Here is a 27,267-nt window from a genome sequence, read left to right as displayed (position 1 = left end):
ACACTAAATCTCTAAAAATACGACAAAAAGGCACTAAGTGTTTTGCCATTGCTTATCTTTAAATACGTAAAAAAACCTCTTTAGTTTTACAAAGACTTTTTTTAGACAAGTTCATTCACCTGTCGTTCAATCAAGAGAAATAATTCAATCTTACACAATATAATAAGTAATAATATTGTTTAAAATATTAATTTAAATAGACATATTAAGGACACAAGTCAGCGAATATTTTGTTAGATGAATTTATTATAGTTTTAAATTGTATATCTATACAAATAAATAAAATTGGAATGCCTGTTTGTGATAATAAAATAACCACTTTTTATTAAATGCGAAGTATGCATACCTACCACACACAGTACTTAAACCAAAATATTTTTATTTGTCTGTCTGTTTGTTCCGGCTGGACCAATTTTGACGAGACCTTCACTGATAGGTACCTGATTATATAAGGAGTAACTTAGGCTACTTTTTTTAGACTAGCTTCGCCCCGCGGCGTCACCCGCGGTACGACAATAAGCGCTGGTAGCATCGCGGGACTCAGCTATCAATAATAAAATTTAATGTTCCCGAAGCGAAGCAAGGGCTGATTGCTAGTTGTCATTACGTTCGTACTTTATATTACAGAAAATGCAGATAGCTCTTTCATTGTCTTGAGTATTTGATATCATTATTTTTAAAAGAGAAAGTGTATGTATTAGGTATGTTCGCCTAAGATTATCTTACATAGTTAGCTTTCTGATTCTTCTAATGGCTTTTATAGTTTTAATATAAAATAGCCTTTTTTGGCGGGCGTAACTAATTTAGAACCGCCATTTTTAATTTCATTTTTCCTATACAAATAAGGTTACCTCTAGATAAAATACAATAAATCCATAGACAATTACGATAGTGCACCGAATTGATTTTTAGACGAATCGATATCCTCAGTTTTCATTCTTAAAAAAAGCAATTAGATTCGTCGCCAAACATTTTCCACTCCTAACGAACACCGATCAGTATGACACACAATGCATCGACATACCATAGACAATATCGACCATAGACAATAATTTCTCTCTCGAAAATGCGAAAGGCAAGATACGTCATGAACATTATGACGAAGGGATTCAACTCGAACTGTCACTGTCACTGTCAGTTTCACGTTTCTTCCGGTTTCGTTTGTCTTTCTGCTTATCTCTGTGCCTGGGGCTTCGTTTGGGGCTCCGCTTGGGGCTTCGCTTGGGGCTTCGTTTGGGGCTCCGTTTGGGGCTTCGCTTGGGGCTCCGTTTGGGACTATCCCGCCTTATCCTGTGATGTCATATGCCCGAATCGTCGGTGGTCTGCTGTATATTGTTCAACGACTCCTCCGATGTCTCAGACTTTTGTTTCCTTTTGCCCCTGTAATGAAATAAGTCCTTACTAACATTGTCATGTCTATGGCAGCTACTGGCTAGGCATCGGTCACGGTTGGAAGCGTTACCACTGAACAGAGCAGATAGTTTGCATGCGTTGCAGTGGCTTGCGTTCATGAGCGAGGTGACCGTTCACGACCTGTGTGCTTAGTGTGAGTTTTGTAACGTTCTCGATGGCGTAAAAGTTAACTCAAATTTGTATAGAGTTGGAACAGCGCCCCTAGCAGCAAACGTAATTGAAAAACCTCGCACTAAGCACACAGCTTTGAAGAGATTTAACGAGGATCCAACAGTTTTCCGTCATGGCTGTGCCCTTGAGCTTCCAGATATTAATGACCGAACCAACGAGTGAAACATGAACACATCTATTGTTAAATTATCTACAGACAAACACTAGCTCCAAAATAACATACGATATCTTTTAGATAATTAAGCTGATACAAAAAGATCCCATGAGTCGTTCGAATCACAGTTCGTTCGTACATTTCGGTCGAATTTCAATTACAGGACCCGACAATAAATACTGCACATCGTTCTTCGAAAAGAGACTATCGGATAACATCGGCTAACATCGGCTTCGGGAATCGCTCTCTTCGTATTAGTAAAGCGTGTTCTATTGCGAAAGATTACTAGATGGAACTGCGGGCGAATGCGGCGCTGACTATAGGTCTTTCCAGTTTACATATATAATGAATTATTTTCTGATTATCTTCCAAATCGATGGACCATAAAGGAAAGTTTAGCCAGTAAAATTATCATACAAATTGAGTTGCTCTGTAAAGAGAAACAACATTTATAGCTATTGCTTCACCAGTTCTTTGTTTCAATATTCAAAATGTTTCAATGTTTCTTCTTCTAATGGTTCAATATTCAAAATACCATTTATGTGTCACCTGTATAACTTATTATAACCTCTTTTAGATTTATGTCATTAATCATATAGGGATTTTTATTTATTTCTTCATTGGGCGGACGAGCTCACAGTCCACCTGGTGTTAAGTGGTTACTGGAGCCCATAGATATCTACAACTTAAATACGCCACCCACCTTGAGATATGAGTTCTAAGATCTCAGTATAGTTACAACGGTTGCCCCACCCTTCTAACCGAAACCCATTACTGCTTCACGGCAGAAATAGGCAGGGTCCACGTCCTACCACCAGTAATTACGCAAATTATGATTTTGCGGGTTTTGATTTTTATTACATGATGTTATTCCTTCACCGTGGAAGTCAATCGTAAACATTTGTTAAATCCGTATTTCATTAACAAAAATTGGTACCCGCCTGTGGGATTCGAACACCGTTGCATCGCTAGATACGAATGCACCGAACGTCTTATCCTTTAGGCCACGACAATTACACATATATACCTAGTTTTTTGTATTTAAATTAGTGAAATGAAATATCAAAGAGACGCGTCCGATGGGTTTGCTTCGTCAGTTTTTTTCAAAATAGTGGTTACTCTTTTTGAAAACTATGGAAGGTAAAAGTAAAGAGGAATGTCGTGTACAGGGGAGAAGTCGATAAAGGGCCCATACCGTAGCGCTAGTATTGCAAATGGAAATGACATGAACATAGCAGTTTTAAACAGGGTGAAGTCTGCTGTATTGAAAAATTATATCTTCTTCGCGACTTGTGTACTTAATAAACATACAGTGTTCAAAATATCAACTATTTATTTCTATTACTATTCACGTAAGAAGTGTTTCTTTCCTTATTAATTTAGTATCCTAATGGGAGTTTATGGCGCTGTTATTAAAATCCTTCCACTTGCTACTGTGGCGCCACTTTAATTGGCTCCTTTCCAGCGAACACTTTGTGGCGAATCACTTACTCGCCACTACTTGGGCAACCGCCTTACAATTTGACGAAATCGCTGTCGCCTATGAATTCAGGCAATCATCTATTATTGTTGTTCAACACTTCAGAATCTTAAGAAACTGCGGGCAGTACATATCGATATTTGTTGTGCTACCCATCGTTCGTGTCAGTGCCTTACTACGCCTATATGTTATTTCTTTATCGTGCCACTCCTGTCATAGTTTGTTTGTGAATATTGCTATCTTCAATAAACTATTCAAAGCAGTACATATTATTATACTCACTGTGTAAAACACCCTTCGTGTCAGCGCCTACCTAATACAGTTAGAAGCAGAACTAATACTACTACTTCTACAGTGGTACATCTACAGTGGTGACCCTCGACAGCAAGAAGAACCGAAGATAAGTGAATCATATGTATATTTAATTATTGTATACATTATCGTTTTCGGCTATAACATTTTTGTTCAACAAGGTAGACGCAAAATATTTTTAACCGGTGGTCCAAGTCACACGTACTGAGCGTGTTTGAATATTTATCCGGTATGGCCCAAAAAGAAGATCCAAAGATGTCTCAAGAAATCTACAGAGTTGGTGTGCGCATTCCGCCATTCTGCTCAGAGGACCCAGAAATGTGGTTTAGTCAGATAGAGATGCAATTTAAGCTCTCAGGGATATCGGTGGACGATACTAAGTTTACGTATGTGTCAGCGAACCTGGAACCACAATACGCCAAGGAGGTGAGAGACATCATAACGAAACCGCCAGCTTCAAATAAATACGAGAAACTCAAAACAGAGCTGATCAAGCGACTATCAATATCACAGGAGAAGCGAGTAAGACAACTCCTCATGCACGAAGAACTCGGAGATCGGAAACCGTCTCAGTTTCTACGCCACTTGACAAGTCTAGCTGGTTCAGACGTTCCATCTGATTTTATAATAACCATCTGGACCAGTCGTCTGCCTGTGAACGTGCAAACAGCAGTCGCTACGATTAAAGGATCGTCAATGGAGAAGCTGAGTGACTTGGCAGATGTCGTATATGAAATGGCCCCAACAGTACCACAGGTAGCAAGCGCGTCTTCCCAAGCCCAAGGCAATGAGCAAGGCAATCCGACGATGATTGAGATGGCCCAGCAAATCAATTCACTGACACAACAAATCAGCTTGCTCTCTAAGCAGGTGGCTGGAAGAAGCCGTTCAAGAAATAGATCTAGGCGCCGCTGGAATGGTCGTTCTCAAAGTCGCACCAAGCCTAGACAACCACTCGCAGATCACCCTTACTGTTTCTACCACTTTACTTATGGGACCAAAGCTTATAAGTGCAAACAGCCATGCAGTTTCGCGTCGGAAAACTCCTGGGGCGGTCGGAAGTAGCGGCCAACGACTGCCCACATTCTTCAGGCCGTCTTTTTATCACCGATCGTACTTCAAAAATGCAGTTCCTATTGGACACTGGTTCCGATCTGTGTGTTTTTCCACGGTCGGCTGTGAAGGCGCCCTGTACCAAGTCGAAATATGATCTCGTAGCCGCGAATAATTCTATTATACACACCTATGGCCCTGTAACTCTTCATTTAGACTTTGGACTAAGAAGAGACTTCGCGTGGAAATTCACTGTTGCAGACGTTTCTAAGCCCATAATCGGAGTGGATTTCTTGTCTTACTACAACTTACTCGTCGATTGCAGAAAACAGCGTATCATTGATGGCATCACTTCTCTGTCTGCAGTCGCGACACCTATCGGGATGACTAAAGACCTTCCTTCTGTCAAAGCCGTCACTGGAGAAACTGACTTCCACGATATTCTGAGAGAGTTCCCAGAAATCACAAGGCCAGCAGGTATGCTCTGTACCACATTTAAGCATAACACCGTCCATCATATCAGAACTACACCGGGACCTCCAGTTGCTTGCAAGCCTCGACGTTTAGATCCAGCACGCATGCAAGCCGCGAAGAAAGAGTTCGAGGATATGTTGGCAAGCGGCGTAGCCCGGCGTTCAGAGAGTGCATGGTCTTCTGCTCTGCACTTGGTGAAGAAGAAAGATGACGGATGGCGTCCTTGTGGCGATTACCGATCACTGAATGCGAGGACGATACCTGATAGGTATCCAGTACGCCACATCCACGATTTCTCACAACAACTTTCTGGATGTTCCATCTTTTCTAAAATTGATTTGGTGAAGGCTTATCATCAGATAGCCGTTAATCCTGAGGATATACCGAAAACAGCCATCACTACTCCTTTTGGACTTTACGAATTTCCATTTATGACCTTTGGTTTGAGGAATGCCGCTCAGACATTCCAAAGGTTCATAGATGAGGTGCTACTAGGCCTCGACTTCACCTACGGATATATTGATGATATATTATTGTTTTCTTCATCGCTAGAAGAACATAAGCGTCATCTACGTCAACTCTTTGATCGTCTCCGGCAGTATGGCATTCTGGTGAACACAACAAAATGTACTTTTGGTCAATCGGTCGTGGAATTCCTAGGATATGAAGTATCTGCTACAGGTACTAAACCATTGGACACTAAAGTCCAAGCTATCCAGGAATTTGCTGCTCCCAAGACTGTGAAAGAACTCCGAAGATTCTTAGGCATGCTTAATTTCTACCGCCGTTTCATACCTAATGCCGCCCAGTTACAAGCTCCGTTGAACAACGCTCTGGCAGGAGTTAAAATGAAAGGTTCACATCCTGTGGATATGGATGCAGCCATGTTAAAAGCTTTTGAGGACTGTAAGACTTCTTTATCCCAGGCAACGCTTTTGTCTCACCCGGATCCAACCGCCGATCTTGCTATTGTCACTGACGCGTCTCTCACAGCGATCGGAGCTGTTCTACAACAAAGGAGAGGTGAACATTGGGAACCACTCGCTTTCTACTCCCACAAGCTTAGTTCCACCCAATCGAAGTACAGTCCATATGATCGAGAATTACTGTCAGTTTATGAGGCAATAAAGCATTTTCGACACATGATCGAAGCGAGAAATTTCACTGTCTTCACTGATCATAAACCGCTGACTTTTGCCTTCTCAGTAAACAGGGAGAAATGTTCACCAAGGCAATTCAGATATCTCGACTACATATCACAGTTTACTACGGATATTAAATATATACCTGGAAAGGATAACGTAGTCGCCGACGCACTTTCTCGGGTGGATGAAGTCGCTCCATGTATCGACTATGAGCATCTTGCACGATCTCAGGAACAAGATCCAGAGCTGCAAGATCTTCTGCGTAATGGAAGTTCCCTGAAATTAGAAAAGTTATCTTCCGAGTATAGTAGCTTACCCGTTTATTGCGACACCAGTGTGCACCCTCCACGACCATTCATCACAAAAGATATGCGAAGACAAGTCTTCAACACACTGCATGGACTTCACCACCCAGGATCGTCAGCTACAGTCCGACTGGTTGCGCAAAGATTTGTGTGGCCAGGGATTCGGAAAGACTGTAGAGAGTGGTCAAGACAATGCTTAAACTGTCAGAGAAGTAAAGTCACTCGCCATACAGTTTCTCCTCTTTCCTCTTTCCTTACTCCTTCGTCAAGATTCACTCATATCCATCTTGACATCGTAGGGCCTCTAAATCTGTCTGCTGGTTTCAGGTACTGCCTCACTGTCATTGACCGCTTTACCCGATGGCCTGAGGTGATACCACTCAGCGAAATTACAGCTGAAGCTTGTGCTGCCGCCCTCGTTACCGGCTGGATTACCAGATTTGGATGTCCACTGCGGGTAACTACCGACCGTGGTCGTCAATTCGAGAGCCACTTATTCAAAGCCATAGCTGCATTAATAGGTGCTCACCACTTCCGGACTACCGCATATCACCCCGCCGCCAACGGAATAGTCGAACGAATGCATCGCCAGTTGAAGGCAGCCATCATGTGCCATACATCTTCGCAATGGACTGAAGCACTTCCTCTCGTACTGATGGGCATGCGCAGTTCCTGGAAAGATGACATTGCCGCATCCCCTGCAGAGCTGGTGTACGGCGAGCCCCTCTGTCTGCCAGGTCAATTCATTTCACCAAATGAAGACTACAAAGTGTCTGACGTCACCCAGTATGCAACTCGTCTACGTGCATGCATGGCGAATTTGACACCGAGACCGACATCCTGGCATAGCAATTCACCATTTTATATACCTCGCGATTTACATACAACCTCCCATGTCTTCATCCGACAAGATCATGTGCGTGGTTCTCTGGTACCACCATATGCTGGTCCCTTTAAGGTTGTCAAAAGGCAGCCAAAATTCTTCACTGTCGAAGTTCGAGGGAAGCTTGTAAATGTCTCCATAGATCGTCTGAAGCCGGCCTACATGACGAGAGTTCCAGAAGGTGTGTCTCCAACCAAGCCTGTTGAAAAAACTACAAGAAGCGGCCGAAAGATTAAACTGCCCGATTACTATCGACCGTAGCCACGGTCTCGCCGGGGGAGTGATGTGGCGAATCACTTACTCGCCACTACTTGGGCAACCGCCTTACAATTTGACGAAATCGCTGTCACCTATGAATTCAGGCAATCATCTATTATTGTTGTTCAACACTTCAGAATCTTAAGAAACTGCGGGCAGTACATATCGATATTTGTTGTGCTACCCATCGTTCGTGTCAGTGCCTTACTACGCCTATATGTTATTTCTTTATCGTGCCACTCCTGTCATAGTTTGTTTGTGAATATTGCTATCTTCAATAAACTATTCAAAGCAGTACATATTATTATACTCACTGTGTAAAACACCCTTCGTGTCAGCGCCTACCTAATACAGTTAGAAGCAGAACTAATACAACTACTTCTACAACTTTATAAAACACTGAGATGGTCATCTTACTTCTACCCTCCATGATATAGACTATCACACTTCACTTCACTCCAGCCCACTTTATTTAAAACTGCCATATTGTATTGCGATACACTAGCGCTATTTCGGTGAGTCTTCCAACAATAACTCGATGCTTACAGGCGGACATTTCAGCTTGTCCCCTATACAAGATAGCGCTCCTTGCATCTACCCTCCATATTTACGATGAGAACGTTCGATGCCATTAAAATTTGTAGTAAATGCCTTTAAATTCGCCGCCCAACAAACCAAAGGCGCGTGGCTTACACTTACCCCTTTTTCTTTTCATTTTCTGTTGTTATCTGATCACTGAAGAGCTTCGTGAGTTCCAGTTCCTTTATCTCATCCGAATTGGTCAGTATAATGGCCCTGAAATGAAGATTAAATAAGATTAAGATTGATTCGGTGGCGCAGTAGAGTCCACTGGGTTTCTCGCCGGATCTCCTCAGTGCGTTTCCGATCCGGTGGTAGATTCTGCGAAACACGGTTCTTGCTAGGGCTAGTGTTAGCAACGTCGATAGGTTTGAGCCCCGTGAGCTCACCTACTTATTAGGGTAACGCTGAAATGGCCTCTCAAGACCATCAGCTTAGGTAGGAAACAAAAAAATTGCGCAGTACTCAACGCGCCTGACTGTGCGCCGGGGATCGTGGTTTTGATTCCCGCATCAAACATTCGTGTGATGAGCAGGTTTGTTTGCTCTTCGTCTGGATGTTTATTATCTATATATGTATATATTTAAACGTATATATAAGTCTGTATGTCAGTCTCTGGTACCCATCACGCAGGGAATCTTAAATTGGGCCCGGATGAGCGTGCGTGATTTGATAACGTTAATTTTGTTCAAAATTATTTAGTAAATTACATTATGCACTAAGAATAAACAATATGTGGGAATAACCGAAATTATACTGCTTAAATATATATACCTAATTCAATTATACTGTTTAAAATAATAATTTACAAAAGAGATTAAATGCTTTAAATGTTGTATTCTTATAAAAAAACAATACACTTAAAAAAACAAAATTAATTATTATTTTCTTGTTTATCTATAGTATTAAAATGTGAAGCAAAAACTTTGTATCCCTTTTTACGAAAATTGCGCTCACGGAGGAGTATGAAATTTCCCACGCTTATAGTTTATATAGAGAAAAAGTTCAGAATGCTAATATTCTTTTAAAATTATGCATAAAAATATATTAAATCAATAAGAAAAACATCACACACACTACCATGTATTTGACACACACGCATACCTATTTACTCTTTTGTTTATTGATAGTCTGTGGTCATATTGAGAGCAGAATAATATTATTTGTCTATAGTACTGAGCCTTGGCGAAATTTGTGATTATAGAAGTATTATGACAATAGTGTAGTGACAATATAACCTTAATAATGTTCAAACTTATTTAACTATTTAAACTTTAATTATTTATGTAACTATTTAAATTAATTATGGGCGAATTTCGACTGCTAGGTGACCACTAGTACTCTGAAATTCTCCAGATATATAGATAATATACACCCAGACAAAGAGCAAACAAAACTGGTCATCACACGAATGTTTGCCCGATGTAGGAATAAAACCCACGACCCTCGGCGCGACAGTCAGAAGCGCTAATTACTGCCCCAAGCAGACAGTCCATTTTATATATACCTATATAGTATTTTTACAAAGACAAGTCGGAGAATGAAAACACAGTGCAATATAGTCTGGTCATTCGTAACCATTACCGTGGGCCATTTGGCCGCTCCCAGCGAGAGAGGACCCTGGTTGTGGACCGTAAAGTCGATATCGATAAAATTCCTCAACGACTCAAACGCAGAACAAGGTCTGATACGCCTCGTCCACGTCTTCCTCGCGGTGTGGCGGTAGCCATCATACAACGCAAGATATTTGACAGATTTTACTGGTGGTAGGACCTCTTGTGAGTCCGCACGGGTAGGTACCACCACCCCACCTATTTCTGCCGTGAAGCAATAATGCGTTTCGGTTTGAAGGGTGTGGCAGCCGTCGTAACTATACTGAGACCTTAGATCTTATATCTCAAAGTGCGTGGCGCATTTACGTTGTAGATGTCTATGGGTTCCAGTAACCACTTAACAACAGGTGGGCTGTGAGCTCGTCCACATACCTAGGCAATAAAAATAAAAAAGATACCTGAATCTCGCTTACGACGTTTTCAAGATAAGCTTGCATAATATATGAGTCGTCTATTATCAAAGGTGGTAATCTGTGCATTTGGACAAAAAAATGTTATTGATATGTCAATACAGATTGATTTGAATATAATCGTCTCCTTCAAATAATACGGTCCAAAACCTGCATTAAATAAAGGTTAATACTTAACCTGTTATTTATCTAAGATGTCGTTCCGAAGAGTTTTGTGACTGCCAATGTGATACAAAGTCAATAATTCGTTTTTCTGATTTACCAATCATTGTCCAAAAGTCAGATTGCCGGCTTTGATAATAGTCGACTCATATACAAGTTCCGAACAACAACATTCGGACCGTCGGTCTACCGAGCAATATCACCCGTTCAGTGGAAGATCTTCCTTTCGTCGTCTATAACCTACAACTGGCTTCCCCAACGTGACGCGGTGGGCTAAGAAAAGACTTCTCTGTCTTTTTACGAAGCACTTTTTACAAAGCTCATTTGAAACTTTTTTTATTGCTTAGTTGGGTGGACGAGCTCACAGCCCACCTGGTGTTAAGTGGCAACTGGAGCCCATAGACATCTACAGCGTAAATGCGCCACCCACCTTGAGATATAAGTTCTAAGGTCTCAAGTATAGTTACAACGGCTACCCCACCCTTCAAACCGAAACGCATTACTGCTTCACGGCAGAAATAGGCAGGGTTGTGGTACCTACCCGCGCGGACTCACAAGAGGTACCACCAGTAAGAGGTCCTACCACCAGTAATAGAGTGGTCGCGGTGAAAATAATCTCTGGAAATTAATTGAGCGTCCGCAAGGGCGGTGGAAGTGAGGTTCAGCCTGGAAGGCGATTGCCAGAGGGCAATAACTTGATTTAATCCCTAGAACTCTTAATATTCATTGGTTTTTTCCTACTTATTCACTGGTAGCTTAAGAGGTTTTTCCAGCTACACGCGGACGGGTAAGTGAGTGCGCGGGCTCAACCTGAGAGACTTTTGATAACACTAACCCTAGCAAGAGCAGTCAGTGCTTCGCAGAATCTTTATTGATTTAGTTAGTGTATTATTAATGCGTAATTAAAAAAAAATATATTATCGTCCTGCAATCCTTCTCTATAAGTGTGGGAAATTTTATACTCCTCCATCCGCGCAATTTTCGTAAAAAAGGGTCCAAAGTTTTTGCTTCACGTATTTATACATATATAGATACCGTTCTGATGAATATGCACCTATCGTTTCGTTGTTACGTACTTTGACTGCTGCATGAGGTCCGGGGCAAATAACACTAATAAAAATTTAATATCATCTGACATTACACTGACGCGAGAATCCGTGGGACCAATCAGAATTCGTTAAAAATCGCATATGATTTATCGTTTTTACTTTTCATCGACATCGTCACATCCCTATCGGCAGTGATTCCAACCCCTTTCGTGTCAAGGTGAGGTGGGAGCCAGCTCGATGTGACAACGCTTTCAAAATTAAGCCGGATAATCCTGATACGATAAAACGTAATAAAATAGAAAACTCATTACTTCACTAGTACTTCAATTAAGGTATTAGTATAAAGAGTTTAAAAGCATTTAAAATAATTGGGACAATATTATATTTGGCAATGATGTGTGCATTATTGATTAAATCGCAACCCATAGACACAGCCCACTGAGTTTCTTGCCGGATCTTCTCAGTGGGTCGCGTTTCCGATCCGGTGGTAGATTCTGCGAAGCACTGCTTTTGCTAGGGCCAGTGTTCGCAAATTCTCTCAGGTTGAGCCCGTGAGCTCACCTACGTGTCTGCGTGAACCTGGAATACCCTTTACCCTACCAGCGATTAGGTAAGAAGATAAAGAAAACAACAGTAAAAGATCCTTATTTGCGCTCCCTTCATTTGCGTTTTCACTATTCGCGGATTTAAAAAATGCGATCCAATTCCTATATTCGCGGCTAAAGATTTCTTTATAGACGGATCTAATCGATACATCGGTAAATACATATTGATAAAAAGGATTCTAATGTGTACGAATCTAACCGAATATCCTTTTTGAGCGCGTCGTCGATCGACTAATCGAATCGACTAATAATATAGCAAAATAGGCCTTATTACAACTATGCCTAAAGTGTCAGTGTTTGCATCTTTATTTTAGCGAGAATTTCGCGGACGGAGGTCTATGAAATTTCCAACACTTATAGAGAATATAGAGTATGAAGGCAGAATGTTATTTTTTATGAATGTTAAATTATGCATTAAAAAATCATTAAGTCAATAACTAAAACATTACGCACACTACCATATATTTAACACATCCACACGCATATATACCCTTTTGTTTATTGTTAAAGTATGTAGTCAAATTGAGAATAGATTAATATTGTTTGACTTTAATATCATTTGTCTATAGTGTAGCCTTGGCGAAATCTGTGACAATAGACTTTGACAATAGAACCGTAATAATGTTCAAACTTATAATTTCAAATAATTATTGACGAATTTCGACTATTCGGCGACCACTAGTAAAGTTTAAATATTTCTAGACATTTCACAAAATTAATAAATTTTTTTTTTTGTATTTTTTTTCTATTGCCGTATAGTCAGACGAGCATACGGCCCTCCTGATGGTGAGTGGTTACCATCGCATGGACTTCAGCAATGCCAGGGGCAGAGCCAAGCCGCTGCCTGCCGTTTAATACTCTCCACAAGTTACCTAAATTCCTTGTTACCTTGCTACCCTTTCACCCCACGCGATAAGGGCAGGTTGGTTCACTGCGTGATGTCATCGCGCCAATATAATTCGCTTTTAGCGGCAAACATCGTTATCGAAAGCAAATTAAAAACTTCAATCTCCGCCCGCGGATTCTTTAAGCGATTTCTCAGAACGACTAAAGCGCTTCCATCCTGTTTTTAAGTTTACTAGTGGGCCCAGAGCACTATAATTAATTGAAATTATAAATTTGAACAATATTATGGTTCTATTGTCAAACCCTATTATAATAGGTTTGGGAAAAAGTATTTTCACATTATAGTATGTATGAACTTGTAATAAAATCTCTTTGACTATACTATTTGTATCTATCTGGCTGGTTTTGGTATAATTAAAAGTTTAAATTTTAAAGAAGATAATTCCAAATTCAGTTTAGAAAAATGTGTGATTTTTATTTATTTTTCGTACTATCAAGATGAGTGAATCTAATGAATAAATTCGATACATTTTAAAATTTTACTACAAAAAAGGTAAAAAGGCAACGCAAGCCGCGAAAAAAATTTGTGATGTTTATGGACCTAAGGCAGTGTCTGTGAGAGTAGCACACGGTTTAAAGGTTTTCAATCCGGAACTTTTGATGTCAAAGATGTAATTTTTCTAATGGAATACGTACTCAACAAATGTTCACGATTGACTTCCACGGTGAAGGAATAACATCGTGTAATAAAAATCAAACTCGCAAAAGGTGGGTGGCGCATTTACGTCGAATATGTCTATGAGTTCCAGTAACCACCTAACACCAGTTGGGCTGTGAGGTCGTCCACCCATCTAAGCAATAAAAAAAAACGTTACTCTGGTCGCCATTTTGAAAAAAAACTGTTTTTTTATTTATTTATTTTTTATTGCGTAGATGGGTTGACGAGCTCACAGCCCACCTGATGTTAAGTGGTTACTGGATCCCATATATATTCACAACGTAAATGCGCCACCCACCTTGAGATATAAGTTCTAAGGTCTCACGTGTAGTTACAACGGCGGTTCACAAAAAAGCTCAATGTTTGGGTAACTCACGACCTCACTGAAAAAAAACTTAATGAACGGTGTACTCATTTGTGATTCTTTATTACGACGTTATGATAGCGTACCATTTTTGAAGAAGCTGATAACTGATGATGAAAAGTGGATCACGTACGACAAGAACGTGCGAAAAAGGTCGTGGTCAAAGGCCGGTCAGGCTTCACAGACTGTGGCGAAACCCGGGTTAACTCGCAACAAGGTGATGCTGTGTGTGATGGAATTGGAAGGGCATTATTCATTATGGGCTGTTACCACCAGGCAGGACCATTGATTCTGAACTCTACTGCGAACAACTAATGAGATTAAAGCAAGTAGTTGAGAGAAAGCGGCCGGAATTAATCAACAGAAGGGGTGTGATTTTTCATCATGATAACGCTAAACCTCACACATCTTTAGCCACTCAGCCAAAACTAAGAGAGCTTGGCTGGGAGGTGTTAATGCGTCTGCCGTATAGTCCTGACCTTGCACCTTCAGATTTCCACCTGTTTCGGTCTATTCAGAATTCTTTAGGCAGTGTCGGGTTAACATCACGAGAGGACTGCCAAAACCAATTGTCCCGGTATTTCGATCAGAAGCCCTAAAATTTCTATAGCAATAGGATCATGTTCCTACTTACAAGATGGCAAAAAGTTATCGAACAAAACGGTACCTACATACTTTAGTTAAAGGTAAATAAACTATATTAAAAAATGTTGTGAATTTTCTTAAAAACTGCGAAGAAAATTTTTCTTCAACCTATTAAATAAATAAATAAATAAGAGCAACAACAACACAAGTACCACAAGGCACCACGCACCTGATTCTGCCGGAGTCGATCTTGTCGTGTCTTCGGTCGCTGATGACGGATATAGACGTGCCAGCCTCGTGCTTCGTCTTCTGCTTCTTGGACTTGTGCTTGCTGGAAGGCATACGTTATTAGTATGGAGACGTTTTTTCAGACCTATCTATCGCGTGATCAAGAACTAGGCGTCTCCATAACACTCTCCACCACTTGCCTGTGTAAGGATTTTCAAGTTGCGAGGTAAAAGGGTGAGAATCTCTAAAAACTACTCATCACCGGCAAAATGGAAGGTCAAGAGGTCAAGGTGGCGTAGTCCCATGCGCTGACCCGATTAAGACGACACTGGACTCCAGTCAATGTCACTATCCACTGAGCAGAGGATAGGAACGAATCGAAAAGCATGGTCCAAACAAAACTGCTCTGTAAAGGTCACGACCCTCAGCACTGAGGAACACGACGCAAGGAGGAGAAGGATTCCGAGATCGTACGCGCCAGATGGTCTGGCTTGGAGACTGCTACATATTGCAGCTGTGACAATGATGATAGGTTGACAGCACACGATAATCTAGTATCATCTAGAACGCTCGAAGAGTACAACGCCATCTATTGTCAGATAGTGGAAACACGCAATACTCGACTTTTGTGGAATATTCTCGACGATACTAGGGATTTCGTCTCGATTATAAAAGCGTTGCAGAGATGACACGCAGTCAGTCAGTAATCGGAACTACTCGAAGCGAAACAGCGAACAGATCACCTGAAGCGAAGCGGAAGAAGTGAATTGAGAATTTTAAAGTGTTTGTGAAGTGTTTTAAGTGTTCCAAGTGCTAATACAGTGTTAACTTGTACTACGGTAGATTTTTTTATTTATCCCGAACCCCAGCGCGTAACAATTGTAAAGAAAACTCTTGAATTTTCGTCGACACCCAGGGTCTCTCTCTCAGTACTCACCTTCTTCCGCCTCCCTTCGGCTTCCTCTCCCGGCTCTTGTGATGCTGCCTCCCCGACTTCCTGTACACGGAGCCGCCATTGTTGTCGTCAACAATCTCCAAATGCAACACGTATAGCCTGTACATCTGCAGTAAGATGACCTGGTGGAAATCAGTAAAGGGCAATTCATCGGACGGCGTCGAAAAATAAAAAGCGACACATTTTAATTTCACCCTTTGAGCGCGAAACGTCGATAGATCGACGATTAATAAAGTATAAAGTGCGGAATTTCGATTATAAGTATTAGGTATCGGTATACCTTAGAATTAGACCTTAGAACTCATATCTCAAGGTGGGTGGCGCATTTACGTTGTAGATGTCTATGGGATCCAGTAACCACTTAACACCAGGTGGGCTGTGCTCACATCTCGTCCACACATCTAAGTAATAAAAATAAATATTTTTTTTTGTCTATAGTGTAGTCTTGGCGAAATCTGTGATAATAGAAGTATAATAGTCTGACAATAGAACTATAATAATGTTCAAACTTATAATTTCAATAATTAATTATAGTCGAATTTTGACTACTGGAGGAACACTAGTGTCTAATAAATTAATTTTTTTTAATCGCCATTATAAGTGGCATACGGCCCATCTGATGGTGAGTCATTACCGTCGCTGCATAAAAAAAAAAACAAGCACTTTTCAAATGTATTCAGCTGAGGGTAACTTGAAGGCGTCTACAGAAATCACTTACCAACGTGTTCTTGCAGGTGAAGAATATATTCATGTAGTTGATTATTTTGTAGTAGCATATTATGAGGAGTCTGAAGACCAGGAAGGGCGCGTCCTGGAGAGCTATGTTCATCATGATGGCGCACACCTCGATCGTGCAGCAACAAGCGCGGCTGTTCCTAAGCGGAGTACGATTGTTAGTGCAATCCTACATCAAATTATCGTTTATGGAGGGTAGAAGTAGGGAGCACGGGTAGGTACCACCCGCCGCGAAGCAATAATGCGTTTCGATTTGAAGGGTGGAGCAGCCGTTGTAACTATACTGAACCTACCATAGAACTTATATCTCAAAGTGAGTGGCAGCATTTACGTTGTAGATGTTTATTATGGGCTTTAACACCAGGTGGGCTGTGAGCCTGCCCACACATCTAAGCAACAAAAAAATAAAAATACTCACCGAAATAGCGCTAGAGTAAGAAGTGGAAATGTAATGAATACAGCAGTTTTAAATAAAGTGAAGTAGTGTGGCAGTTTATGGCACTGTTTTTAAAATCTCTCCACTTGCTACTGTGGCGCCACCTTCATTGGCTCCCTTTAAGATGGTGCTTCTTATTCCTACCCTCCATAATCGTTTAAAAAAATATTGTTTGTCCCTAAAGTCGGCTTACGGACGACAGTTTTACGTGATAACATCAGTAGCAGAACTATTCAAACTGCTAGCTCTGACGTCACGCGAGAAGAGAGATAAATGTGTCACAAGCCAACACTTGGGCCGATCGCTTGTTCCGCGCTCCGCTCACACGCTCAGGCTCGGGCGGAACGTGACACTTTTTCGTGCGTGCAGCCGGTATTCATCGATTTACGAGTATAAGACGGTATCACATCAAAATATTACTTTTTTACACTGTACTTGTAGATATGTACTATTCGTTAATTACTGTTGTAGCGTTTGTTACTCAAACCGATAATAGGAAAAGATGAATAATATACTTATTGTAGTTAATCAAATCTATCTAATCATAATTTATTAATTTTCCACAAGACAACAAATTGCTCGTGTAACAAGAATGCTCGGAGCTTCTATATAAATAAATAAAATAAATAATAATAAATAAACATTTACGAACAATCACGCCACGTTAACCAGTCCCGTGCTAAGTTCGTAAAGAACTTGTGTTACAGGTACCCAATAACAGAAATAAATGTAAGATTTTTATTATACACATAAATATATTTAATATACATCCATAACCCTGGAAAAGACATTTTTCTTATGTTTATCATACAAATATCTTCTCTTGGTGGGATTCGAACCGCGACCCCCTTGTGTAGTGACCATGTCACTTACCATTACACCAGACGGCCGTTAAATATTATAGTTATTGATTAAAATTAATTCCGGATTTAATACATTTTTGTGGCTTTGATACTAGGGATTATAGTTGCATCTGTTAGATGTCTAAGAAAAATATGCCGGATAATGCCTGCATCGCGCTAACGACATTTACAAGATCGATCAACATTTAAACAATATTTCGAATGACGGTTCGTCAATCAATGACGCAAAGTGCGTAAATAAGCTGTGTAAAAAGCATATTATGTTAAAAAATAGACAAAAGCGGACGCCAATAATGAAACTGTATATTTAAAAAACTTTTTAGGAAGCAAAAGGCGCTTAACAAGGCAAAGTAAAAACCCATATTCGTGTGTAATGTAAATGATACAAGTTGAACGTATGATCTGTGATTAGCAAGCACGCTTTCACCCCAAATGACGTCACACGTAATTTAGACGCGGTCAGATATGCTTAGTGTAGTTTATTGCGGTAAAAAACAAATAACGCAAAAATATTGACTCGATAAAACGGATTGCGGTGTGTTTGCGGCTGAGCTTCAGAGAGCTTTCGTGATCCTTGCGACTAGTCAGTGCTCCGTGCTGTCGTGTGCGTGCAACCTGCCAGTCTTCGTTTTACCGGGACACTAAGAGCTGGTGCCCAGGATGAGATTTGGAGTGTGAAGTTTTCTTGTGTACCGCATCAAAAAACCAACAGAATTAAGTACAACACGAATTACTTTCGCTTATAAAATTTCTGTTTTCGTACAGTACCCGACAATAAATACTGTACATCGACTTTTGGAAAAAGATCGGCTAACATCGGCTTCGTAGTAGCGAGTTATAATACGAAAGATTTTTACTTGATGGTGCTGCGGGAGAATGTAACGCTGACTACAGGTCTTTCCAGCTTTCATATTTATATATATATGATTGATAAACGTCACACAGGTAAGTAGACTCTAACATATTATGGTAGTTTAAATAGATTTTTGGCTGATAGCTCGGTAGGTGCATTTAAAATAGATCCTGCGAAGTAAACTTATAATCGCGCGCGCGGAGACCCGTGCCTAGCAGTGGCATGAAAGCTAGTCTAAGAATTCACAGCCGTAATCCAGTTTGGGCATGACAATAGACAGACAGCCCGGTCGTCTGTCCTCGTCGAACCCGTCCCTTGCGACGAAGGGCTCGACGAGTAAATTAACCCACAGACACAGCCCACTGAGTTTCCCGCCGGCTCTTCTCAGTGGGTCGCGTTTCCGATCCGGTGATAGATTCTGCGAAGCACTGCTCTTGCAACACTCCCGGTTTGAGCGCCGTGAGCTCACCTACTAGCTCGGTGAATCTAGAACAACCTCTCGAGGTATTCTAGTAGAAATAGGTAGGAAAAAAAAAACTGACAGATTTCTGCGCGAAATTAACTCGCCAAAGCGCTTCAGATGTGGTACATTGTGGTGGTGGTATATTAAATGATGCGTGCGTGGCGTATGCGTGCGTAATACGTACATGTCGGACCTATTGCCTGCTCCGCGGGACTTCCTGGACTTTGTGGCGGTTAGGACGACGGTGAACTGCACCAGGGACCACGACCAAATGCCAAGGGTGAGCAGAACGAGGAGTTTCTCGGAGGCCACCTTCTCGTCTTTGAAGGAGTCGAAAAACTCTATGATGTCCGCAGCCGTGCCTGATTTAAGACGAAACAGCACGTTATATCCAGAGATTAAACACAATCGAATTATTGGGAGATTCATCTTGATGTTACAATATCTGTTATATTACCCACTGTATCATTGACGTTACAAATTAAATCCACTTTTGTATCTTTTGTGCGCACTATTTACTATCGAGAAACTTATTATTCAGGGTAGATTCAATGGTAAAAGACCTCGTGGACGAAGCCCCATACACTGGACTGATTAAGTGAAAAATCTTACCAAAACCCCACTTAACTTTTTTTTATTGCTTAGATGGTTGAACGAGCTCACAGCCCACCTGGTGCTAAGTTATTACTGGAGCCCATAGACATCTACAACGTAAATGCGCCACCCACCTTGAGATATAAGTTCTAAGGTCTCAAGTATAGTTATAACGGCTGCCCCGCCCTTCAAACCGAAAGGCATTACTGCTTTACGGCAGAAAAAGGCATCTACTCGTGCGAACTCACAAGAGGTTCTACCACCAGTAAAAATACATAATTAGGTCACGTACCTATGTAGACCAGGAGAAGTTGACTTAGCTGGTCCCTGGTCAGGTCGCCCTTAGGCAGCAGCCACCTCCCGACAATGAGGGTCAACATCAGAAACTGCTCGATGACAGTGACCCACATGTCCGTTGATATCTTTTTACCCCCCGGGATCGGAAATTCCGTCTAGAAAGATAAACTAGTTAAATTTTCCATTTTGCGGTGTTATTAACACCGGCATTTGGACGTGAGAGGATCAAACATAAGAACAGTCTGCACGACTATTATCAAGTAATTCTAGATACTAGCGGTCGCCCAATAGTCGAAATTCGAACAAAATTATTAATTTAAATTATAAGTTTGAACATTATTATGGTTCTATTGTCCTATCATCACAGATTTCACCAAGGCTACATGACTAATATGAAAGACAAACTTAATGTTACGCCGGTTTTATTTGTGTATCAATCGTAGCTTGCCGGCCATGTTTTTTTGGTTTTATTTGTGTATCAATAGTATGTTCAGTAGGTCTGAGAATCTGCTACTATCTATTTTTCATACCCCTAAGTGATAAGGGTTGTCCACCCCAAAAATTTTTTTTGGTTGTAATGAGGTATTATGTCGTTGAATGAGGTTTTTGAGAATTTTATATATTTGACTAGAATTTCCCTAGAAATCTTATTTAAGGCAACACAACGTTTGCCGGGTCAGCTAGTATATTATATTATGCAGATTGTTATGACTGTCAGTATTTGAACCATATAGTTCACTTGCGGACTAACTAAATAAATATAACGGTAGAACTCGTAAGTAATGCTTATAAATAATATTATAATGTTAGTTGAGAAGGCCTTTGTTTCTTTGCTTTTTCTCTATGTACTTACTACCTATTTGTAATTGTAATTGTAAATTCCACCATTTGTTACAGCTTCGTGGATGGTGTTCTTACGTGTGGCTTCCATAGCCATATTGGAGCGGATGAAAGACGCGCTTTTAAGTTATTAAGCGGAAAACTTTGGTCGCCGTGGCGGAAGCCGGCTTGGAATGATAATGATTTGTATTTTAGTATTGATTTAATTTGTATCTGAATGTATGAATTATTATTATCTGATAAATACTTCGATCAACAATAGTAACTATTGTTGATCGAAGGATAAATAAATGAATTATTATTATTACTAGGGGTCTCGCAGTAGTCGAAATTCTACTATAATTAATTGGAATCGCAAGTTTGTACACTATCATGATTGTATTTTTATACTTCTAAAATCACAAATTTCGCCAAGGCTACACTATAAAAAAATATTAATAAAGACAAAGAGTATTTAATCTATTCTCAATTTGACCACAGACGTCAAGAACAAAAGTTTGACAATAAATAGTATGCATGCGTGTGTGCGTCAAATACATGGTATGTAGTGTGTGTAATGTTTTCTTTATTGATTTAATGTATCTTTTATGCATTATTTAAAAAAAATATTAGCATTGTGCACTTCTTCTCTATATTTTCTATAAATGTGGAAAATTTCATACTCCTCCGTCCGCGCAATTTTCGTAAAAAGTGATACAAAGTTTTTGCTTCACGTATTAATATATAGATTACAATGTAAAAATAAGACATTTTGCTTCAATCAATCAACTTCAAAAATACACTCCACTTGCCTCTATGAAGGTCGCGTTGATTGACTTCTTCTGGAGCCGCAGATCGACTTTGTGGAGTTCCAGCAGCCAGATTGCCGGCACCACCAGCCCCAAGTATATGAACACGGACGGACAGAACCTGGGTAAAATGGTAGAATAATAGCTCGGATTGGACTAGCAGGAGTGCGATGGATCTATAATACAAGGATTAGTCCCTTGCATCGTGTTCTCAATGCTTGAAGATCGTGATCTTTACGGAGTTTTTTTTTTAATTGTCCACCAATGGTGAGTGGTTACCGTTGTCCATGGACTTCAGTAATGCCAGAGGCAAACCCAAAACGCTGCCTACCGTTAAGTATTCTCCACAAGCCTTCTTTGATGAAGGACATGTCATAACGCTCGGGAAACACTGAAGAGGGGAGCTCATTCCAAAGTCGGATGGTACGTGGCAAAAAAGATCTCTGGAAGCGCACTGTGGATGAACGCAGCGGCTCCAGGTAGTATGGATGAACTCTACACCGGTGGTGGGCAGTACGATGATAAAAACGAGATGATGGAATCGTCTCAAGCAATTCCTCAGAGCACACATTTTTGTTTGGACTGTGCTCCTCTTCCATGTCCTCTCCGCAGTGGACAGCAACACTGATTCTGGAGTCTAATGTCGTCTTAATTCGACCAGATCAGCGCATGACACCACGCTCCCTTGGCGTCTTCCCTTCCACTTTGCCAGTGATGAATAGTTTTTCGAGATTATCCCCCGTTTTCGTGGCCATCTAACCCTACCCAAACTAATCAAGCCCTAACGAATATTATAATATATAATTTTTATTTTATTTTTTTATTGCATAGATGGGTGTACGATCTCACAGCCTATCTGGTGTTAAGTGGTTACTGCAGCCCATAGACATCTACAACGTAAATGCGCCACCCATATAAGTTCTAAGGTCTCAGTAGAGTTACAACGGCTGCCCCACCCTTCAAACCGAAACGCATTAATGCTTCACGGCAGAAATAGGCGGAGTGGTGGTACCTACCCGTGTGGACTCACAAGACGTCCTACCACCAGTAATTACGCAAATTATAATTTTGCGGGTATGATTTTTATATTTTCAGACTTATCAAATACGCACTGCTAGATGTGATTGTTGAGTTGTATCAGTTCTATAGTACAACGGCTGCCCCACCCTCCAAACTCAATTACCGCTTGGCGATTGAAATAGGTGGTGGTACCTACCCGAGCGAGCTCTCACAAGATACCTAACCACACGTAAGCATTTGATGATAAATTATCCTTTTTTTATTGCCACTGTAGATACACGAGCATACTTGATGGTAAGTACTTTCGTTCACGGACATCAGCAATGCCAGAGGAAATATCACATACTTCCCTACTACTAAAAAAACCTCGAAAAATTCAGCACGGATAGTTTCTATCCGCGCTGATGAGATCTTCACGGATATAATAAACCCATGATAACCCTTCGTCTTCTGAATACTCCTAGCACATCATGAGCACTGATTTTTTTTATGATTGAAGGATTACTGTTGGCCCGGAGGCCTTTCCAGTTTCACCAGAACACGTGGGCGAGCATGGGCTCAGTCAAGAGGGATGGGATGGGCTAACAGCTGGCCGAGCGCCTCCGAAGGAAACCTAACAACTCAAGAGAATTTATTACCAGATCGGAATCGCGACCCGCTTAGAAGATCCGGCGAGAAACTCAGCGGGCTGATGCATGGGTTAGGTTGCAAGTCGAATTCTTTGCCAAGTTCGACGACTAGTGAGCATTGACATTTTACGCTCCGACTACCATTCACAAAAGCAGCTAAGGTCAAACCTTCCGAGTCGATCACAGCCCCTTCCCTTCGCAGGCGTAACATATGTTTTTATAGGAAAAACCGTGCGTGTACTGACGTGCGGACGTAACAAGCTACAGTCTCCTTCTTTGGATTGTAACTACATCGACTGAACTTCAAAAAGGTGATGATTTTAGCGGCTTTTTTAAACAATACCAAACCGATAATTCCTTGTAAGTACCAACCCCGCTTAGTCCAATTGACCGGTAATTATGGCTGACGTCGCTCGTTGACACTTTGACGTTCAGAAATTGAACAGTAGTTCATCCTTATAATCAATTAAAAAAGAATATTGGTTTTCGGAAATTCGGTTTACGGACGAGAGTAATCACATCATAAAGAAACATTGAACTTTTATGAATTGAATTGAATAATTATTACTGAGTTATCATTATTTTGTTATGATACAAAAAAGAAGTTAATTGAAAATTAAAATTTTTTCGATAAATTAACGCTTGGGCCGATCGTGTCTCTCTATCGTTTGTTCCGCGCTCTCGCTCGCAGGCTCAGGCTCGGGCGGAACGTGACACTTTTTCGTGCGTGCAGCCGGTATTCGTCGATTTATAAGACGTTATCACGTCCAAAACAACCGAAGTCTGAATTGCTCGCTGATTCTCAGAAGTAAATTTACATTCTGAATCGGTGATAGCGTTCCGCTGAGGAGATCCGCGAGGAAACTCAGTGGTCTGTGTCTATGCGTTAATTTACCCTCAGAGCCCTTCGTCGCAAGCAACGGTTTTGGCGAGAACGGTGACCGGTGCTTGAGGTACCTAAAAGCACCATTAATGGATCAAAAGTCTCCGTAATGACGTGTTGACAGCAGTGCTCCTCTGAATCTGATATCGGACCCGAACCGCGACAAACTGAGAAGACCCGGCGAGAAACTATTTAGTTACACACCTTAGCATCCTCATGATTGAGTTTAATTTGGCACTAAAGAATGCCAATCGCAGGGCCAATGTCGAATCACCGGCGATTGTGTTTACCGCACGTCATCGTCCGAAGAATATAATGAAATTGGCTGTTTTCCTAACTAATGGCTTTTACGTTCTCGACAGACTGTAATGGAAGGACGGGGGGATGGGACGGGGGGACAGAGGGACAGGGGGACAGAGGGACGGGGGGGCGGAAGGAGTTCAGTAAACATTACACAGCAACTATTGCGTAAGGTGGTCTGCGATTGACGCGGATACCGAAAATCGCATTTAATGTTTCTCTCTTATTTTATATCACACGGCACGGGGTATCGTTGTAAAAGTTGAACGTAAAACTTTTTAATATAATTTTATCAATAAAAAAAAAAATGTGTGCGTGTACTAGTGTACACACGTAAGAAGTGAAACTTGTTTATGGCCTTATTTTTCGAAAAATGATCTACATGCAACTTTCTAGAAATTGGTTAAATAAAGTTAAATTAGATAAAGTTTAAACAAAAGGATTTTATTATCATAGACATGAATACAAAAAAGTTAAATTAGATAAAGTTTAAACAAAAGGATTTTATTATCATAGACATGAATACAAAACAGATGGCGCGTAACGGAAAAAAGTGACGCGTAACCGAAAAATGTGACGGTAAATTTTTTTCCAACGCCGATAAGGAAGTTTCACTTCAAAAAAATAATTTACATTGTAATGCTTAGAGAGATTGGATGTGGAAGGTGGAGGAATGTTCTTAGTGACCGAATGTGGGAGAAGCAGTAGTGGTGAGATACAGGCTGGTAGTGATGATGGCCACAGACTTAACCCATTTTATCGCGGGTTCTTCTCAGAGTCTTGCGATTCCGATCCGATGGTAGATTCAGCTAAGCACTGCTCTTGCTATGGTCAGTGTTAGCAAATTCTTTCAAGTTGGGCCTGTGAGTTCACCTACCCGTCCGGGCGTAGCTGGAATAGCCTCTTAGGCTACCAGCGAATAGGTAAACAAAAAGATGATGAATGCTTTTAAATAACAAATTGTCTGTTTAAGACGACTAGTGGTCCCCCGGTAGTCGAAATTCGACTATAATTGATTGAAATTATAAGTTTGTACCCTGTTCTGATTCTATTGTAAAATACTATTAAATATACTTCTATAATCACAGATTTCGCCAAGACTACACTTTAGACAAATATTAATAAAGACAAACAATATTTAATCTATTCTCAATTTGATCACAGACTTTATGCATTAAGAAAAGTTTGACAATAAACAAATAGTATGCATGCGTGTGTGTGTCAAATACATGGTAGTGTGTATAATGTTTTTGTTTTTGATTTAATGTATTAATAATGCATAATTTTTGAAAAATATTAGCATTCTGCACTCCTTCTCTATATTCTCTATGAGTGTGAGAAATTTCATACTCCTCCGTCCGGGCACTTTTCATAAAATGGGATACAAAGTTTTTGCTTCACGTATTAATATAAGTAAGAGATGAGAGAGAATGAGTAAGACGCCCGGTGCGTTCGTATCGAGCGACCGGACCGTGCCCAGGTTGAAATGCCTCAGGCGTGTACCAATCGTTCTAATGAAATACGTACTTAACAAATATTCACGATTGACTTCCACGGTGAAGGAATAACATCGTGTAATCCGTCAAAATTATAATTTGCTTAATTACTGGTGGTAGGACCTCTTGTGAGTCCGCACGGGTAGGTACCTACCACCACCCTGCCTATTTCTGCCGTTAAGCAGTAATGCGTTTCGGTTTGAAGGGCGGAGCAGCCGTTGTAACTATACGGAGACTTTAGAACTTATATCTCAAAGTGGGTGGCGCATTTACGTTGTAGATGTCTATGAGCTCCAGTTACCACTTAACACCAGGTGGGCTGTGAGCTCGTCCACCCATCTAAGCAATAAAAAAAAAGATCCATCTGTTCCTTGGTCAGCCTCTTCTTCTGTTCCCCATTGGTCCACACATATAAGCTACGAAAGGAAATTTTCGCCAATGTACAAATCAAATTGGCCAATAACCGTGTCCATAATTCGAATTGGACAGTGACCACAGCGCATCACTCACCATTTCCACTCCTGGTTCTCCTTTATCGTCAGCGTGAAGACTCCCTCGAAGATCAGGAGCAGGATTGGCGCGGCCAAATACCAGTACAGACTCCCTTTGAATAGCGTCACCTGCCATATGGCCATGATGCCGTGACAGGCGAATACCAGTCTGGTAATCACCGCTTTGATGGTAGCCAATACTTTTGTCACATTCGCCATTTTCACTTATGGTATATATACGGATTTATTTATTTATGAAAACCTACAGGTAACTTTCTTGATTTATTATCTCGAGGGGTGAAATAGTGTTTGATTTAAACGACATTTATCTTTGTAATTAAAGGTGCGTTTTATTTGATACTAGCGACCCGCCCTCGCTTCGCTTCGGAAACATTAAATTTTATTATTGATGGTTGAGTCCCGCGATGTTACCCGCGTTTATTGTCGTACCGCGGGTGACGCCGCGGGGCGATGCTAGTCAAAAAATTGCCTAAATTACTTCTTATATCATCAGCTACCTATCAGTGAGTCTCGTCAAAATCGGTCCAGCCGTTCCAGAGATTAGCCGGAACAAACAGACAGACAGATATACAAAAATTGTAAAAAATGTTATTTTGGTGTATGTACCGTATATATATTCATATTATGCATGTAGTAAGAAGCGGTTATTTCAATATTTCAAACAGACACTCCAATTTTATTTATATGTATAGATCAGCATCAACAACTCGATGTTTTTAATTGAACTCCAATTAAGTTTACTCCATTCAAATAGCTGAAGAAGAATAACTGGAGAAATTCTTTGGTTAAGATATTT

At 40.7% G+C, this 27,267-nt stretch overlaps 1 protein-coding gene across 1 annotated transcript; it reads right to left on the bottom strand.

Annotated features, from left to right (window-relative positions):
- Nucleotides 1-216: 216 nt before the first annotated feature.
- Nucleotides 217-26,799, bottom strand: LOC101740998 (transmembrane protein 26). Its single transcript, XM_038014191.2, has 9 exons — nucleotides 26,470-26,799; nucleotides 21,635-21,752; nucleotides 19,999-20,158; nucleotides 19,297-19,474; nucleotides 16,481-16,637; nucleotides 15,745-15,884; nucleotides 14,809-14,910; nucleotides 8,348-8,443; nucleotides 217-1,380 (listed from the first exon to the last, which is right to left on the bottom strand). The coding sequence occupies exons 1-9, from the start codon at nucleotides 26,667-26,669 to the stop codon at nucleotides 1,299-1,301; spliced, it is 1,233 nt and encodes a 410-aa protein (XP_037870119.1). The 5' UTR covers nucleotides 26,670-26,799; the 3' UTR covers nucleotides 217-1,298.
- Between the last annotated feature and the right edge of the window lie 468 nt (nucleotides 26,800-27,267).

The sequence above is a fragment of the Bombyx mori genome, chromosome 11 (genome assembly GCF_030269925.1).
Source record: "Bombyx mori chromosome 11, ASM3026992v2".
Taxonomy (NCBI): Eukaryota; Metazoa; Arthropoda; class Insecta; order Lepidoptera; family Bombycidae; genus Bombyx; species Bombyx mori.
The sequence above is the reverse complement of the archived record's forward strand: the minus strand, read 5'-3'. Positions and strand labels throughout refer to the sequence as shown.